Source organism: Notolepis coatsorum, assembly GCF_963971535.1.
Source record: "Notolepis coatsorum genome assembly, chromosome: 2".
NCBI classification, from domain to species: domain Eukaryota; kingdom Metazoa; phylum Chordata; class Actinopteri; order Aulopiformes; family Paralepididae; genus Notolepis; species Notolepis coatsorum.
Genome location: NC_140166.1, coordinates 126,567,121 through 126,587,459, shown reverse-complemented (window position 1 = coordinate 126,587,459; position 20,339 = coordinate 126,567,121). Strand labels below are relative to the sequence as shown.

At 42.2% G+C, this 20,339-nt stretch overlaps 1 protein-coding gene across 1 annotated transcript in view; it reads left to right on the top strand.

Annotated features, from left to right (window-relative positions):
- The first annotated feature begins 3,800 nt into the window (after positions 1-3,800).
- ect2 (epithelial cell transforming 2) overlaps positions 3,801-20,339 on the top strand; it is a 141,902-nt gene continuing 125,363 nt past the window's right edge. Inside the window, 3 exon segments of the mRNA XM_084308714.1 lie at positions 3,801-4,129; positions 12,971-13,141; positions 13,493-13,572. Of these exon segments, the coding sequence (XP_084164840.1) occupies positions 13,009-13,141; positions 13,493-13,572 (213 nt within the window). The 5' untranslated portion in view covers positions 3,801-4,129; positions 12,971-13,008.

The following is a 20,339-nucleotide window of genomic DNA, read 5'->3' as shown; positions in this document are numbered from 1 at the left end:
CACAGCTGGGTTTTATTTGCGATGGGGTGTAATAAAGGGAGGTGTTTATTTTTTGTGAACACAAATGTACATACAAACTCTTGAAAACAACGTAAGGTTATGTATATAACCAAGTTCTGTGAATTATGGCGACGCTCAGCATCATCTGCACATCTCCCTTAATGTGCATAAAACTGATTTTATATGTCTGAGGAGAAGACTGGTACTCATCATCAGGTCCACAGACGGGCCTCCCATCTTCGTCTCCACAAAGTACTGGGGGGGTCTACTGTATGTGTGCTATATTTAATTTAGTTTATATCCCATATAATTTTATTCAACCTCTTATTTACTGATTCTGATGTAACTCTAACCAGTTAATTAACAGTCTCTCCATCAATGTAACTCTAACCATATTTGCATATCTTTTTTTTGTATTTTTCTTTTTTTGTATTCTTTTTTAATTATTTTTTAAACAAACACACAAACAAACATGACAACATAAAATTAGATATACAAGCATTAATTAACAGTGCACATCCAATGAAATCACCATTTAAATAAATGTCTTATACGAGATATACACCTAATACCTGCTATCTAATACCCTACACACATATGCTCTCGCCTACCCAACCTCTTCCAATCCTCCAATGCACAGTCCCCCCCACCCAACCCCCTCCAATGTACAGTTTTCCCCACCTACCCAACCCCACCTACCCAACCTCTTCCAATGTACAGTTTCTTCCCCCTCAAATGTATACTCTCTTTTTAGACTATTTTTGTATCACAAACAGTGCTGTATATTTGTAGATCTGGTATGTCATAAATGTCTAGTATATTTGTAGATCTGGTATGTCATAAATGTCTAGATGTAACAGTACTGTCTATCTGTATGTCATGTTATGATGAATTGAAAATGAGGGACCCTGATGTAAACAAGACGAAAGTTGTGTATGTCGTAAACAAGGAGAGAGAGAGAGAGAGAGAGAGAGAGAGAGAGAGAGAGAGAGAGAGAGAGAGAGAGAGAGAGAGAGCGAGAGAGAGAGAGAGAGAGCCCCCCCCCCCCTCATCCGCATTTGCAGTAGTGCAAAACAAGGTCCACGTCACGAGACGTGAGCTCATTCAAGGGTACTACGACTATGCTTGCACCTCATGGTACTGTTGTGGCTGATGGTTGTTTAACACAGCAGGAGACGATATTTCCAATTGTAACAAGTAGGTAATTTATTTAGGAAAATAAGTTCTTAACAGCAAAAGCTATGGATCGAGCAGAGGATCACCACAGCTTGAACAAAAAACACTCTAACTCCCAATCCCTCTGCTTGTCCCCTAAATCCCCTCTCAGTCCTGCCCCCCCATGACAGATATGATGACGTATCATATCATGTCAGATCTGACATGACGTACATTAAGATGATACGTAGATTTAACATCGGAGAGAGATAAAAACATTAAGAACATGAAGAGAGATAAAGACTTTAAGAAGAACATAGATTTAGATAAAAACATTAAGAACATCGAAGAGAGATAAACAAGATATGATGTACACACACGATATGATGTAAAACATTAAGAACATTGAAGAGAGAGTGAGATGTGTGTGTGTGTGTGTGTGTGTGTGTGTGTATGTGTGTGTGTGTCTGTGTGTGTGTGCGTCTGTGTACAGACATGTGTGTATTGTGTCACAGGGAATGTGTGTGTGTGTGTGTGTGTGTGTCGGTGTGTATGTCTGTGCTGTGTGTGTGTGTGTGTGTCTGTGTGACTGTGTGTGTCTGTGTGTCTGTGTGTGTGTGCTGTGTCTGTGTGTGTGTGCTGTGTATGTGTGTGTCTGTGTGTCTGTGTGACTGTGTGTGTCTGTGTGTCTGTGTGTGTGTGCTGTGTCTGTGTGTGTGTGCTGTGTATGTGTGTAAGAGAGAAAAGACACAAGATTAGAGCACACGATATGATGTACTAAAATGTCCATCTGCCTATCTTGAGGCTGTTTTAAGAACATCAGCCAGACTGTCGCCCTAGTGTCTTTGAGCCCTGCTAGTTGACCTATATTAAACTAGTCAAGACTAACCCCTTTCCTACCTCCACCCCCGTATCCACATTTTCCCCAACAGTACCAAAGCACCTCAAAGGCACTAGAAACAAGATTACAAACATCACAAAACAAACTGGTCAGACTACTGCTTAACCTCACTCCTAGAACCCACCTCACCCCTGCCCACTTTGACAACCTAGGATGGCTTAGAGTAGACGACAGAGTACAGCAACTTGCAATGGGCCTGGTCTACAAGATACACTACACGACCAAGGTACCCATGTACATGTCAAAATACTTCCCAAAGGTCAGTGAATACCACGATCACAACACCAGAGGGAGCTCCACAAATCATGTCAAACCCAGATTGGGCTCAAACAAGGGACTAAACACGTTTCGCAATTATGCCACATCAATGTGGAACGCCCTACCCAAAGCTGTAAAGGAATGTGAATCACTACCCACTTTCAAAACCACTCTCAAAGAACACCTACGGGAGACTGCAATTCGAAACTGGCCCCTGTAAATGTCCTAACCCAACCCCCTCCAATGTACATTAATTTACCTAGTATGGTTGTCAATATTCCAATGTACAGTTTTGCTTGTTTGTACAGTGCCCCCCCCAACCCCCTCCAATGTACAGTAAATTACCTAGTATGGTTGTCAATATTCCAATGTACAGTTTTGCTTGTACAGTTGTACAGTGTTTCCCCCCCCCCAACCCCTCCTACCCAACCCCACCCAACCTCCTCCAATGTACAGTTTTTACGTCAAATGTATATACTCCCTTTTCTGGACTCTTTTTGTATCACAAACAGTACTGTATTTGCAAATCTGGTATGTCATAAATGTATAGATGTAGCAGTACTGTCTATCTGTATGTCATGTATGTCATATATGTCCTGATTAATTGAAAATGGGGGACCCTGATGTAAACAAGATGAACGTCTTTCTCTGGTCTGCATCCCCTTAACAATTGTATGTAATTGAGCTGAACTGTATTGTATTGTACCCATTCCAATCTGTTAATAAAGTTTTCAATCAATCAATCAATCAATCAATCAATCTGTGGCTCTGCAGATATACCCTACTCTCACGAACAGCCTTTGCACCCTCCCCCTGGCTCCTCTCGCGGGAGCGCGCAATAGCATTATATCCACCGAGTCCACCGTCGTGATTGGAATAAACCGACCAACCAGAGCGCGCTGTTTGATTGATTGAAAATGTTATTACCAGATTGCAGAATGGGTACAGTACAGTACAGCTCAATACACACAATTGTTAAGGGGATGCAGACCAGAGAAAGACTTTCGTCTTGTTTACATCAGGGTCCCCCATTTTCAATTCATCATAACATGACATACATATAGACAGTACTGCTACATCTATACATTTATGACATACCAGATTTACAAATACAGTACTGTTTGTGATACAAGAAGAGTCCGGAAAAGAGTGTATATACATTTGACGTAGAAACTGTACATTGGAGGAGGTTGGGTGGGTGGGGTTGGGTTGGTGGGTGGGCGCTGTACATTGGAGGGGGGGGGGTTGGGGACACTGTACATTGTACATTGGAATACTGACAAAGCCATACTTGGTAATTTACTGTACAACTGGGTTAAGACATTTGTAGGGGCCAGTTTCGAATTGCAGTCATGATGTCATGATGCACGGCTTCCTGTACTTGGACCAATCAGAGCGCGCTGTCATGACGCACGGCTCACGGCTTCCTGTACTTGGACCAATCAGAGCGCGCCCGCCCGGACGCCTCGCAGTTTGAATTCGGAGCAGCAACAACACAGCTGTCAACACACCGAGCAGAGCTGCGGGCTCTGTAGACATTCAAGGAGATTACTCCCAATAGATTGAAGCATGCATTGATGGATTGGGTTTTCCCCCACCTAAAAAAACCGAACTAGCGCTTTTGTTTGTTTAAAGAATCTGGATCTAGACCGCACACCCATCCTGTTCCCGGCGGCGCTAGCTCGTTAGCTCGTTAGCTCTGCGGCTAGCTCGTTGGACTGGTTCAGGTGGACTGTCTGGCTTCACTGGGATTATTGTTTCACTGCTCGCTCCTGGACCATCACACACCGAGCACTTCTCTCTCTCCCACACCTGGTAAGTTTATAAACACTTTACTAGATAGAAACGCACGTCAGCTGTTAACGTTATAGCTGTTGTTGTTTTAGCTGCTGGTGTAGAGCTGACGTCAGGTAGTTAGCTCGGCTAACTAACTAACTAACTAGTAACTAACTGACTAACTTACTAACTAACTCACTAACTAACTTATTAACTAACTTACTAGCTCACTAACTCACTTACTTACTCACTTACTCACTTACTAACTTAACCCTTTCACTGTGACAATACAGAAGGTTAACCCTTTCACTGTGACAATACAGAAGGTTAGCCCTTTCACTGTGACAATACAGAAGGTTAACCCTTTCACTGTGACAATACAGAAGGTTAGCCCTTTCACTGTGACAATACAGAAGGTTAACCTTTCACTGTGACAATACAGAAGGTTAACCCTTTCACTGTGACAATACAGAAGGTTAGCCCTTTCACTGTGACATTACAGAAGGTTAACCCTTTCACTGTGACAATACAGAAGGTTACCCTTTCACTGTGACAATACAGATGGTTAACCCTTTCACTGTGACAATACAGAAGGTTGGCCCTTTCACACAATCGACGGCGATGCTCCATCATTAGCTCCGCGGATGAGTTAATGATGCTAATGATTGAGCATCGCTGTCGGTTGTGTGATAGTAAAGGGTTAACCTTCTGTCGTGTGGCAGTGAAATGGTTAACTAACTAAGTAACTAACTTGCTGTGGTTAACTTAGCTAGCTAACGTTAATGCTACAACATAGCCAACAACATTAAATAACTCGCCACAATGTCAGAATATTCCTAATCATTCAAATCCAAAACATGTGTTGTTATTGCAATTTCAGGGTCCAAAGTGCGTTTACATAATTATTTAATATATATTTACTAGTATTGATTGATTGAAAACTTTATTAACAGATTGCAGAATTAGTACAATAGAGTACGGCTCAATACAACTGCTACGAGGATGAAGACCAGAGAAAGACTTTCGTCTTGTTTACATCAGGGTCCCCCATTTTCAATTCATCATGACATTTATGACATACAGATAAACAGTACTGTGTAAGAAAAAGAGACCAGCAGGGCTGAGTCGTCCGCGAACAGGAACAAGTTGCAGTCACAAGCTGAGTACCTTTGTTATATAGTCTAATAAAACATTTTAAAAAGTTAAAAAAATGTAATTTTTTTTTGAAAAAGTTAATCGTGAGTAAAAATAGTGGCGTTAATAGAATCGGGCGTTAATACCGCGTTAACTTTGACAGCCTTAATATATATATATATATATATATATATATATATATATATATATTATATACATACATACATGTACCGGATCTCCTCTCTGGTAAACAAGAATACCCTGAAGACTCTAACAGGAGCACTCATTCAAGGGTACTACGACTATGCTTGCACCTCATGGTACCAAAGCACCTCAAAGGCACTAGAAACAAGATTACAAACATCACAAAACAAACTGGTCAGACTACTGCTTGACCTTACTCCTAGAACCCACCTCACCCCTGCCCACTTTGACAACCTAGGATGGCTTAAAGTAGACGACAGAGTACAGCAACTTGCAATGGGCCTGGTCTACAAGATACACACCACCCAGGTACCCATGTACATGTCAAAATACTTCCCAAAGGTCAGTGAATACCACGACCACAACACCAGAGGGAGTTCCACAAATCATTTTCAACCCAGATTGGGCTCAAACAAGGGACTAAACACATTCCGCAATTATGCCACATCAATGTGGAACGCCCTACCCACAGCCGTAAAGGAATGTGAATCATTACCCACCTTCAAAACCGCTCTCAAAGAGCACCTACGGGAGGCTGCTATTCTAAACTGGCCCCCGTAAATGTCCGAACACCCTCCCACCCACCCCTCCTAATATACAGTTCCCTCACCCTTGTATGTATATTTAGTGTTAGGATCTGTTTAACAGTACTGTATATTTGCATATCTTGTATGTCACAAATGTTACAGTACTGTTGTATCTGTATGTCATAAATGTCATGATTAGATTAGATTATTAGATTAGATTATTATATCTGTATATCTGTATGTTGTGTGTCATAAATGTCATTATGAATTGTAAATGGGGCACCCTGATCATGTAAACAAGATGAAAGTCTTTCTCTGGTCTGCATCCCCTTAACAATTGTGTGTATTGAGCTGTACTGTACTGTACCCATTCTGCAATCTGTTAATTAACGTTTTCAATCAACCAATCAATACACACACACATACACATACACATTTTAATAATTTGTTACACTGTATAAATACACACCTGTCCTGTATATTGTTAATTAGGGATGCCCCGATCGATCGGCCACCGATCGTTATCGGCCGATACTCCGTATAAATATGCAATCTGTGAATTCCGATAATGAGTCATATTCGCCGATAGCGGAAACCGATCAAGCGAAGGTCTCACTCGCTGTCTGTCTCAGACACACACGACCTGCAAACTGCCGCTGCTCCTCCTCCCTAGCCCCGCCCGCCCTGTGTAGAGTTTGTAAACACTGAGGACTGAGAGGAGGCTCCCCTGCTCGAGTCTGTAGTGCATTCGACCTGAGCTAACGTTAGCTACCTAGCTATCGTTACTGTTTAAACAAAATTACCCAGTCAACTATTCACGTTTAGTAGGCATTGTCTAACGGTATTTAGCCGGCTAGCTACTGATAGCTCCTGATATCAACAAATGATCCAGAAAGTCTAGTAGTCCATGTTCATACCTCCGTTAGCTTGCGTTAGCTTGCGTTAGCTGACGTTAGTTCTCTGTTCAAAACGAAATGTCCCATTGAACTAAAGTTCTGTCTTAACGTCATCTAGCCGGCTAGCAGTAGCTACAGATAGCTCTTGATATCAATGTCTTATAACATTGATTCAATGCGTATTGGAGCTGAGGGCTTGCTGAATGTGAAATGACCAAATAACCGTAACGTTACCAATGTCCAGCTGCAGCGCCGGAGAATCCTTTTTGGAGCTGGAGGCTACTAGAGTACACAGACAGTGGAGATGTTTGCAGATAGCGAGCATTTTGACTTGTTGCGTGGTGGCGATGTCTCGCAGATAATACAAGTACAAGTCTAATTATATAATATATATATTTTATAAAAAAAAAAAAAAAAATTATATAAAATAATTTTTAATTTCTTTTTAATCAAAAACAATCGGTATCGGATCGGTATCGGCCGATATGGCTCACGACGATCGGTGATCGGTGGCAAAAAACGTGATCGGGGCATCCCTATTGTTAATGCACTCTGGTTTGATGCCAACATATTTTTGTTGTACTGTACTTGTGCTGTACGATCACAATGCATTTGAATCTAACCTAAAATACAGATACACCAAAAGACGGCATCTGGGTTCTCCCCAAATCACCCCAGTAATGTGGATTTCAATGGGGTATCATCTGCCATGTCATGATATGTTTCTGTTGGTTATTTTTCTTAGTTTTGATGATGTAGGCTAATGGTATAGCTATAGTTTTGTGATATGACACCTTCTTTATGCTACTATTGAGGGCTGGTAGGGCCTAAAAGAAAAAAATTTTGTTTCAGGTTGCTGACCGACCCTGCCGATTTAGGTGCGACCCAATACATTTTATGAGTAAAAAAGAAAAAAAAAACGTTTCATAGAAATCTTAGTCAAACCTTTAGTATTATGGATATTAAACATGCTGGCAGAGTACATGCGTCCATGTTGTTGTGAACATTTTAATTAAATAAAGAAATTCCCTATCCATAGTCGCCGTGGGAAAGAATAAAATAAAAAATAAAATTAATTCCCTACCTACCCATGGCCTTAACTGACAACCAACAGGAAACAAACAATATTTTATTTTATGCCTAGGTCTACTGAATATGAAGGTTTACTGTCATTGATCCTTGTGAAAAATGCGGTATCTTTTTTTAATTATTTTTTAATCCTCTCTTTCTCCGATTTTTCTCTGTTTTTCTCCCCGTCCCAATTTAGTCGTTGTGCCTATTCCCCCCCTCCCCTACCTGGTTGTTGTGCGCATGTTCTCCTACCGGTCGGTACAAGGGAACCCTGAAGTCATCTGCACGCTTCCTCCGACACGCGCGGCGACAGCCAGTGACTCTTTTTTCACCTGGCAGCGAGGACTCTCATTGGTGAAGTGTAACACGTGGGAGGTCACGCTGCCTTCATCAAGTCCTGCCTCCGCTGAGCAAGCGCCCAGACCTGACCTGACCTGTCCACAACGCTAGATTACCACCCACGACTTGCCCTCCCCCTAACCCAGCCAAACGAGTTAGTATGACGATCGGCCCAAGCCTCAAGCAATGCTGACTCCGGGAGTCGAGACCGCAGCCTCTTGCATTGGTGACGAGCGCAATCTCCGCTAAGCCACCTGACCGCCCACAAAAATGCTGTATCTTTTAAGTTAATCAAAACATTGTTCCTTGCACAAGAATAAAAAAAATATATACTATTTTGAATGAAACTTAAATAGCACCTGCCATGACAATTGTATTTAATGACGACAAGTATTTCACATCACAATGTAATTTGTACTGGGAAATGGCGACAGTAGACGGGAGGTAGAGGCGGTCGTTTGGTAATTGGATGGTTCCCGGTTAGATTCCGGCTACTCCCGGCAGCGTGTCGACCCCCCCCCCCACCCCTCCCCCCCGTTCATCCGCGCATGATAAGTCATAACGTTTAGGATCATGTACAGTTGAACATTTTAATATAGCGTGTATCGCCAACAAACGGCATTTGATAATCTATATATGCGTTTATGCCTATATCTCACATTCTAGGAATTACTGCAGAAAACGATAAAAACATATTTATATTCTAGACGGTATTTTCGTATGAATCTATGAATGAAAAAGTAAAACGTTCCTACATCCTGAACGATAGATAATAGATGTTGAATGGGCCATAGTAATTAGGGATGCACGATATTGATTTTTTGACACCGATACCGATAACTTTATGCTCCTCAAGCCGATAACCGATATCGATAACCGATATTTATTGTATTATAATTTTCTTTTAATGTATATATATTTTTTTTTTATCGTTTTTTTTTCAACATGAAACAAAACATATCACAATACAATAATAATACATAAAAAGACTTCCCAGGACAATAACTTAACACCAACTTAAATGTGACCTAACCAGACGACAGTTTTGACTGATAAAGTGACCATATTTATTTTTCCAAATGAAAATTCACAATCCGTCAACAACTTATAATACATCCAACCTAAGACGCTCGAAGCTTTTTGTTCTTCTTTTTTCAAAGCGGAGCTTTGAAAAAAAGGCTTTGAGTGGACACATCACCACCACAACAAGTCGCCTGCAACATCACCACCGCTATGATGGTGTTAAAAAGCCTACGACGCTAGAAGCTAGAAGCTGCTGTGAATCCAAAGCCAGCTATTGACGAGTCGTTTGCTAAATTAAAGAAGTTTGACAGAAATGACCCAAGGGCTCAAGCCGCTAGCTTTTAAGCAGTCCTTGGTGGTGCAAATTAACCTGGCTACTACGGAGCAATAAGTGACTGCCTTCAACCGAGGGTTGCATCACAGCCATGGAAGGGGCTAGCTTTGCTTAGCTCCTCGCGTCGTCGTAGGCTTCTAAGTAGGGATGCCCCGATCGATCGGCCACCGATCGTTATCGGCCGATAATCAGTATAAATATGCGATCGGGGAATTCCGATAATTAGTCATATTCGCCGATCGCGGAAACTGATCAAGTGGATATCTCACTCGCTTGTCTCAGACGCACAGGACCTGCAAACTGCTCCTCCTCCCTAGCCCCGCCCGTACCCGTGTAGAGTTTGTAAACACAGAGGAGGCGGACCTCCTCTGCTGAGTCTAGATAGTGCATTCGACCTGAGCTAACGTTAGCTACCTAGCTATCGTTACTGTTTAAACAAAATTACCCAGTCAACTATTCACTTTTAGTAGGCATTGTCTAACGGTATTTAGCCGGCTAGCTACTGATAGCTCCGGATATCAACAAATGCCCCAGGAAGTCTAGTAGCCCATGTTGATATCTCCGTTAGCTTGCGTTAGCTTGCGTTAGCTGACGTTAGTTCACGGTTCAAAACGAAATGTCCGATTGAACTAAATAGTTGTCTTAACGTCATCTAGCCGGCTAGCAGTAGCTACAGATAGCTCCTGATATCAATGTCTTATAACATTGATTGAATGCGTATTCGAGCTGAGGGCTTGCTGAATGTGAAATGACCAAAGCATAACGTTACCAATAGGGTCCCGCTGCAGCGCCGGAGAATCCTTTTTGGAGCTGGAGGCTACTAGAGTACACACAGACAGTGGAGCTGTTTGCAGATAGCGAGCATTTTGACTTGTTGCGTGGTGGCGATGTCTCGCAGATAATACAAGTACAAGTCTAATTATATAATATATATATTTTATAAAAAAAAAAAAAAAAAATTATATAAAATAATTTTTAATTTCTTTTTAATCAAAAACAATCGGTATCGGATCGGTATCGGCCGATATGGCTCACGACGATCGGTGATCGGTATCGGTGGCAAAAAACGTGATCGGGGCATCCCTACTTCTAAGTTAACACAATAACACACCATCGTAGCGGTGGTGATGCCGCAGGTGACCCGTCATGCTGGATGTATTACAAGTTGTTGCCCTTTTCCCTCCTTGTGGAACTTCTGCATTGCATTTATTACAAATAGCAAGCAAACTTTTTCCTCTGAAATTTCGAGTACCGACGCGGCCATCTTTGTTGTTAACATCCGCGCTGATTCAGAAACTTACGTGGCTACGTCACAGCCAAGAAAGGGAGCGCTGGATTTGTGTAAAACGCCCTGTTCCTAAACCACACGCTGTCAGTCGTACCACAGTACTGGCAAAACGGGATGAGCCTACAGTCAAAACAAACGCACTTCATTCCAATTCACCCACCGCATTTTTTTTTACCAAAAAATATATTATATTATCGGAGCTATTAATAACGTTATCGGGTTTATCGGGATGACGTCATAATTGCTGATATCCCTAATAGTAATGTCAATTTAGCAATACAATTTAAAAAGTTATAGCCCTGCAAAGAAGGAAAACATCTCCATAGGCTTAGACTGGTGGCAGTGATCAAACATTGATGGATATAAGCGTGGCATGGAATGTGTTAATGTGAAGCTATGTAGAAATATCAAACTCTCAAGCATGAGGTACAGAAGCCAACCTAGACATAACCAAGAAGCTGAGATGGAGAAATGTCACCACCTTCATTCTCAAAATCTACCTGAGAGCCAAAGAAAAGCAAAATAGTCCAGTGGTTCCCAAAGTCGGGGTCGCGACCCAAAGGTGGGCCGCGAGCAGCCACGGGAGGGCCGCGAGATGATTAAAAAAAAAAAAAAAAAAAAATTGTTTGTTTTTGTTTACATAATTAGTTTTCGATTAGTCGACTAATCGAAAAAATAATCGACAGATTAGTCGACTACCAAATTAGTCATTAGTTGCAGCCCTAATCAGGGTCCCCCATTTTCAATTCATCATGACATTTATGACATACAGATAAACAGTACTGTGTAAGAAAAAGAGACCAGCAGGGCTGAGTCGTCCGCGAACAGGAACAATTTTTTTTTGTCAGGCCACTGAACTTAGAAGCAGGCCAGGACAGTGTTTCTAGTTGTATTCTAAAATTCTATTCTATTGTATTCTAAAATGTGACTATATGGTTTTATATTAACTTAATAAATAAACAAAAACGAAAAATCTACTTATTTCAACGAACATTTCAAACTAAATAACAGATTATGCACATAAAACGCTGAAAACAACCAAAGCAACAATAGTATTTTAATGAGGCTATTATCATTATTATTTTGCAACAAGTTAGCCCTCTCATAAATAGCACATATAAATGAATAACTAACTTGAACTAACTTAATAGGATTGAAGTGATATTTGGCTTAGAAAAATCGGTCGCCTGGCAAAAAAAAGGAAAAAAAAAGCCTGACGATGTGCATTGGGCCGCGGCTCTCTGACGCCTTATTTTCTGGGTCCCGGCCTGAAAAGTTTGGGAACCCCTGCATTAGTCCAACTGCAGCCCTTCGCAGTAGGCAAGACTTCGAGAGGAGGCGGTTACAGGTGTTGCACAATCTGGTTGCAAAGAAGAAAAGATAAGGTCCGACTCCTAACTAGGGATGTCCGATCCGATATTATCGGCCGATATCGGCATTAAAATGTGATATCGGAAAATAGCGGTATCGTTTTTTTAAATATTTTTTTTAAACATTTCTATAACCTTTATTTACCCAGGCAAGCAAGTAAGAACAAATTCTGATTTTATTTATTGTCAAAAGTATGCATAATGTTGTGTTAATTACACAACAAGAGATATGTAATGTTAATTACCTGAAATTATTCCGTTTTTTAGGGGGGAAACCCTGCATATATCGGTATCGGTTGATATCGGTATCGGAAATTAAGAGTTGGACAATATCGGTATATCGGTATCGGTAAAAAAGCCAATATCGAGCATCCCTAGTCCTAACGTTAGTGTTTGAGCCAGGATGACTTGGGAAGGGGTCAAGATGACCCCCTTTAAAATGTTTAGCGGGACACTGATATATTTGATTAATTTTCTTTGTCCCTTTCCTCTCTCACCTTCCTCTTCCCTGTGAACAGTTCAATATATACAAATAAAATGTGTTCATTCATTCAAATGGAGTGTTTATATATAGATAGTTTTGAAAATGTTCAGGTGTTTTTTCATAAAGCGCAATCACATCCCTGTTAACCGGCTGTCTTTCTGAATGGTCTCTCTCTGTTGTCTCGTCTCCACCCCCTGTAACGTGTGATAGTCTGGACATCCTGGTGCCTCCCTTGGTCCTCTGTCGTCATGGCTGACTGCAGCAGGCTGACGCTGGGGGCGGCTCGGAGTCTCCTGCTGGACGCCTCGGTCAACGACTCCAGGATGGCTGAGACCACCAGAGACAATGTGTTCCTGGGCATGGCGTCGGATGACATGGAAGGTCTGTCCTTCTCTCTCTGCTCCCCTTTCTCTCTTTTCCTCTTTCTCTCTCTCCCTCTTTCTCTCTCTCCCTCTCCCCCTCTCTATCTGTGTCTTCTCTCTCTCTCTCTCTCTCTCTCTCTCTCTCTCTCTCTCTCTCTCTCTCTCTCTCTCTCTGTTTCCCGTCTTCACTCTCTGTGTCTCTCTCTCTGTCTCTTCTCTCTCTCTCTCTCTCTCTCTCTCTCTCTCTCTGTTTCCTGTCTTCACTCTCTCTGTGTCTCTCTCTCTGTCTCTTCTCTCTCTCTCTCTCTCTCTCTCTCTCTCTCTCTCTCTCTGTCCCCCCTCATCACTCTCTCTGTGTCTCTTGTCTCAGAGATGCTGCCCAGAGTGGAGACAAGAGTGGTTCTTCTGGGAGAGACGTCCAGGAACATGGCTCTGGTCCAGGCACTGCAGGTAACACCGTCTGCCCTCCTCCCACCACCTTCTCATCTCTCTGTCTCTGTCTCTGTCTCTGTCTCTGTCTCTCTCTATCTCTGGCTCTGGTAAAGACACTGCAGGTAACACCGGCTGCCCTCCTCCCACCACCTTCTCATCTCTCTGTCTCTGTCTCTGTCTCTCTCTATCTCTGGCTCTGGTAAAGACACTGCAGGTAACACCGGCTGCCCTCCTCCCACCACCTTCTCATCTCTCTGTCTCTGTCTCTGTCTCTCTCTATCTCTGGCTCTGGTAAAGACACTGCAGGTAACACCGGCTGCCCTCCTCCCACCACCTTCTCATCTCTCTGTCTCTGTCTCTGTCTCTGTCTCTCTCATCTCTCTGTCTCTGTCTCTCTCTATCTCTGGCTCTGGTAAAGACACTGCAGGTAACACCGGCTGCCCTCCTCCCACCACCTGTCAGCAGCCTCTCTCTCCAGACCATCACTCTTGGTTTCAGGATGTAGGACAGGATAATAATGTGTTTGCTGAAAGGCTCAGGTCAGAGCTCTGGAGGAGTTGAGAATGTGATATTGAGAGATGGCTCATGAAAGAAAAATGACCCAGTAATTGTTTGCAGGGATCAAAGTCGACTAATGGCGTTTCTTTTTATGCAGGTAATTGAGATAATTGGTGGAACCATGTCGGCTGAAAAGCAATTATCCATTTTCAAGCTCTTCACTCTTTCTCTCTCCGTTTTAATTTTTATTTATTATTATTTTAGTTTTTTTTTTTCAAGCTTTCCTCCCGTGCCCCAGTTTTGTCTTTATTAACACATTCCCTGCCACGCAATTTGAGCATCTTATACCACTCTCTGCCAGCACTGTAAGCCTATGGAGATGTTCACCTTCTTTGCAGGGCTATAACTTTTTAAATTGTATTGCTAAATTGACATTACTATGGCCCATTCAACATCGACTATCTATCGTTCAGGATGTAGGAACGTTTTACTTTTTCATTCATAGATTCATACGAAAATACAGTCTAGAACAGTGGTTCTCAACTGGTCGAGCCTCGGGACCCAACATTTTCCTTAGTCATTAAGTCGCGACCCAAAATTTTGAACCACTATGATTTATGTAAAAAGAAAATATTTGCAGTAATACGCAATCTTTCAAAACATGAAATAAACACAAAAAAGTGCAACAAAAGTGCAACTATTGCTAAAAACCCAATGAAATAAAAGAATAATAAATAATATATGCTTCTTAGCAGATTTCTTAGCTTAACATAACATACCTAAATTTGGGAGAACTAATGGGATAACTGAGTTTGCAACAAAAGTGCAACTAGGGCTAAAACCCAATGAAATAAAATAATAAATAATATGCTTCTTAGCAGATTTCTTAGCTTATCATAACAGACCTAAGTTTGGGGGAACTAATGGTAAATGGCTGCTTTTTTATATAGCGCTTTTATCCAAAGCGCTTTACAATTTGTTACTCACATTTTACCCATCACTCACCGATGGCGGAGGCAACCATGCAAGGTGCCAACCTGCTCATCGGGAGCAATTAGGGGTTAAGTGTCTTGCTCAAGGACACATCGACACGCTGCCTGGGAGGAGCAGGAATCGAACCGGGAACCTCCGGATTGCCAGACGACTGCTCTACCTGTCGCCCCTAATGGGATAACTGGGGTTGCAACAAAAGTGCAACTAGGGCTAAAAACTCTATGAAATTAAATAATAATAATAAATAATTATGCTTCTTAGCAGACTTCTTAGCTTAACATAACAGACCTAAGTTTGGGGGAACTAATGGGATAACTGGGATTGCAATAAAAGTGCAACTAGGGCTAAAAACCCAATGAAATAAAATAATAATAAATAATATGCTTCTTAGCAGATTTCTTAGCTTAACATAACAGACCTACGTTTGGGGGAACTAATGGGATAACTGGGGTTGCAACAAAAGTGCAACTAAGGGCTAAAAACACAATGAAATAAAATAATAATAATAATTATTATTATAATAATAATAATAATAATAATAATAATAATAATAATAATAATAATAATAATAATAATAATAATAAATAATATATCCTTCTTAGCAGACTTCTTAGCTTAACATGCAAGGAACTAATGGGATAACTGGGGATGATGTTTGCTCCTGACAAGAGTCTCAAAGTCTGGGGTGATGGTAGACAAAGCAACTCTGAGGTCATGCTCAATGTCCAATCTGTTCCCCCGCTTTGTCTTCAGCTGGACCAGAGCTGAGAAGCCACTTTCACAAAGATAGGTAGTGAAAAAAAAAAACTTTTTTTTTTAACTTTTTTTTTACACACACATCCGCGACCCACTCAAAATGGCCCCGCGACCCACTTTTGGGTCGCGACCCACCAGTTGAGAAACACTGATCTAGAATATAAATGTTTTTATCGTTTTCTGCAGTAATTCCTAGAACGTGAGTTATAGGCATAAACGCATATATAGATTATCAAATGCCGTTTGTTGGCGATACACGCTATATAAAAGATTTCAACTGTACATGATCCTAAACGTTATGATCATGCGTGGATGAACGGGGGGGGGGGTCGTTTATAATTCCGTGATCGTCAGTAAATGCTTTATAGTATGGGTGATATATTGATCAGAGCAGTTTGCATGGATAATAATAAACAAACAGGCTGAAAGTAACGTCAGCGTCCTCTTACCGTTCGACGATGAGACTGGAGGAAAAAGATCCCACTTATTTGACGGCGATCTCCTAAATCCATTTCCGGTTTGTATAATCATAATAAACGGCCAAATCGTATCGATTATTGCGTTATGGCAGCGATCGCTACACACGGACGTGTGTATACAGTCCCGCAACAATATGCGAGTGCCGGACGCATTTCCCAGACACACCGAGATCCACTCGTCCATTTCCGGTTTGGCAACTCGCCGATCATCCACCAGGCGGCAGTATTGAAGCGTTGCAGAGTTGTGCAGGCTCCCACTGCATCATACCAGGCTCCGTGAGGGAATTATGAATAACATGGCGAAAAAATGAAATATGATCTCAATAACGGCGTACGCCGTGGAATGGCAGAATTCGCATGAACTTGAAACACGTCGTAAGCCGTTACCGGCGTGGGACGTGTTAAGACTACCACACACCACTTCCGGCTGCTTCTTTTCTCCCGACGGCGAGGAGTTTCACTTGGAGAGAACGTAATACGTGCAGAAGTTCACACTATCTCCCCCAGATCCCCCCCCTGCTTAAAGGGGAACTCCAACATTTTGGGAAATTAGCTTATTTAACATCTTCCCTGGAGTTAGACAAGAAGATGCATACCTTTTTTGTCTCTGTGCGTGCATTTTAGCTTTGGGAATAGACGCTCCGTTAGCATAGCTTAGCTTCATCACTGGAAGTGAGTAGGGGCCGGAGCCTTACAGTGCCTTACAGTGTATTGCAAGGTCTGACATTGACCAAACTTGATATGCATGACCTTGGTGGGCTCTAGGTCAACTCCTGAAAAGGGGGTCAATGTCAGACCTTGCAATCAAAAGTTAGGGGGCGCACTGAAATTATGGCAAGGGTTATTAGCCCCCTAACTTTTGATTGCAAAGTCTGACATTGACCCCCTTTTCAGGAGTTGACCTAGAGCCCACCAAGGTCATGCATATCAAGTTTGGTCAATGTCAGACCTTGCAATACACTGTAAGGCACTGTAAGGCTCCGGCCCCTACTCACTTCCAGTGATGAAGCTAAGCTATGCTAACGGAGCGTCTATTCCCAAAGCTAAAATGCACGCACAGAGACAAAAAAGGTATGCATCTTCTTGTCTAACTCCAGGGAAGATGTTAAATAAGCTAATTTCCCAAAATGTTGGAGTTTTCCTTTAACAGGCGCCCGATCCACCAGTAGGAGTCACTATTGCAACGACCAGGAGTCGTACTCTACCGGCTTCCCACCCGTAAACACTGTGTTCGTAGGGACGACTGACCGGGCCAGAGCTACCGCCGCTGACACCGGGATTTGAACCCCAGGTCTCTGCAGTAGTAGCAGAGGGACCTCTACACACGACCCAGCCAGCCGCTCAGGAGGGAGGGAGTGTCATTAAACAACACCTCCGCTTGAGAGGGCTGTTCCTGTCTGGCTGCTGTCGTGTTGTGTTGTGTTCCTGCCTTGCTGTTCCTGATATTTTTTTTTTTTTTTTTTTTTTTTTATATAAACTTTGACCAGTCAGCTGGTTCTTTTCGCGTTTATCGCTTTTTCTGGTCAAGTATGACCGACAGAAACAGGTTGAATGGGGTATAGATCGGGGAAAGACACTCTGAGAAAATACGGCGAGTCCGGGAGTCGAACTCGTGTACCCCAGATCCGTGACGCGCACGGTTGTCCCCGACGCCGAAATAGCATTCGAGGTACGCGGTGAGCTACTGGAGCTCTCCTGATATCTCTTTTATCATAACTTGGTTTTTATCTCTTTTTATCATGAGTTGCTTTTAACACTTTGATTGCCAGGCAGTATGCCCATCCTTGGGCCCAGTCTGCCACCGCTGTAACCCTATGGAGATGTTTACCTTCTTTGCAGGGCTATAACCTTTTAAATATTATAGCTATATCTGCATTACTATGGCCCATTCAACATCGATTATCTATCGTTCAGGATGTGGGAACGTTATATTTTTTTCATTCATACATTGTTGTGTTAATACCGTCTAGATTGAATATAAGTATGTCTTTAAGGTTTTCTGCAGTAATTCCTAAAACGCGAGTTATAGGCCCTGACTCATGATAGATTATCGATTGGAGTTTCTTTCCTATACACGCTATATTAAAGAATTCAAATGTATATGATCGGTATATATTATGCTTCATCATGCGTGAAGGAAAGGGCGGGGGGGTCGTTTATAATTCCTTGATCGTCAGTAACGGCTTTATTTAGTATGGGTTGATATGTTGATCAGATGGATTGCCGTGAAATGAATAAACAATATTCCTCTTACCGTTCGCCGATGAGACTGGAGAAAAAATCTCAGACAGGGTGCCGCTGCAGTCCGGAGGGAGGCTGGATGAATTATGAATGCCATGGTGAAAAAATGAAATATTGATCCCAAAAACGATTTACGCCGTTGTTGGCGTTCAACGCATGGCGGGCAATAATGACTTACGCCGTTCTTGGCGACCAATGTGTTAAGGGTTTGTAGATTTTTTTTTATTTTATTTTAACATTAGTTGACTGTATGCCAAACCCAAGCCAAAATGAGAGCAACATAATAATGCGGTACAATAATCGTTTTATCTTTGGATTATAGCCAAAATCATTATGAAATGTATACTTGATGAATTGCCCAGCCCTAGTACAAGTCTCCTGATCACAGGGTGTTTAGAGGGACTGTTCAGACCTAGAACGTCTTTTTTTAAGTTCATCAGATATTCTATTATTTATTTATTTCATGGTACTGCTACTCTGCATAACAGAACACTGAAGTGAAAACTGTATTTTCCCCTCAATGAAACTTTAGACCAGGGGTGGCAAACTCAATTACCAAGGGGTGGCAAACTCAATTACCAAGGGGGGCAGAAATGAAAAAATGCAGATAATTTTGTGGTCACTTGATTAATTGGTTATTTTTTTTAACTGTTCAATTTGTGCTTACCATCTCAATATGTTATTGTAAAAGCACTTCTGTTCATTCCCTGGTTGAACGAGTACAACGAAGGCCATTTGTTTGGCTTATTATAGATTTATTTCTTTACACATTTAAATGGTTTCATTTAATTATTCATCACACGAGTTTGTAAGATGATCAATTCTAGGCTAAATTGGACCTGAAGTAGAATATACATGCAGCACACACAACATCTCTCACCTTGGTCTCACTGGTCTCTCTCTGGTCATTAAAATAAGGATGCATTTGCAAATGAATACATATTATGTTTCAATTAGTTATTCACCCACAAGACTTTAAAGGGGAACTATTTTACTATTTCTTTCACTATTTGGGCACTTTTACACAATTCCTGTGAGTCTATGGAACACCTCTGTAATATATATATTTTTTTTATTCATTGTTTTGTATTTCTAATCAAGTCCTCAAAAACAGCATTTTTCTACCTCAAGATTTCGAGCTGTTTTGCAGCCGCAGCTACAGGTGCCACCTAAACCTCTGTGTGGCTGCGCCGTCTGCTGAACATTAACATGCAGCCTGGGCTCCTAAACCTCTGTGTGGCTGCGCCGTCTGCTGAACATTAACATGCAGCCTGGGCTCCTAAACCACTGTGTGGCTGCGCCGCCTCTTGAACATTAACATGCAGCCTGGGCTCCTAAACCACTGTGTGGCTGCGCCGCCTCTTGAACATTAACATGCAGCCTGGGCTCCTAAACCTCTTGTGTGGCTGCGCCGTCTGCTGAACATTAACATGCAGCCTGGGCTCCTAAACCACTGTGTGGCTGCGCCGTCTGCTGAACATTAACATGCAGCCTGGGCTCCTAAACCACTGTGTGGCTGCGCCGCCTCTTGAACATTAACATGCAGCCTGGGCTCCTAAACCACTGTGTGGCTGCGCCGCCTCTTGAACATTAACATGCAGCCTGGGCTCCTAAACCACTGTGTGGCTGCGCCGTCTGCTGAACATTAACATGCAGCCTGGGCTCCTAAACCACTGTGTGGCTGCGCCGTCTGCTGAACATTAACATGCAGCCTGGGCTCCTAAACCACTGTGTGGCTGCGCCGTCTGCTGAACATTAACATGCAGCCTGGGCTCCTAAACCACTGTGTGGCTGCGCCGTCTGCTGAACATTAACATG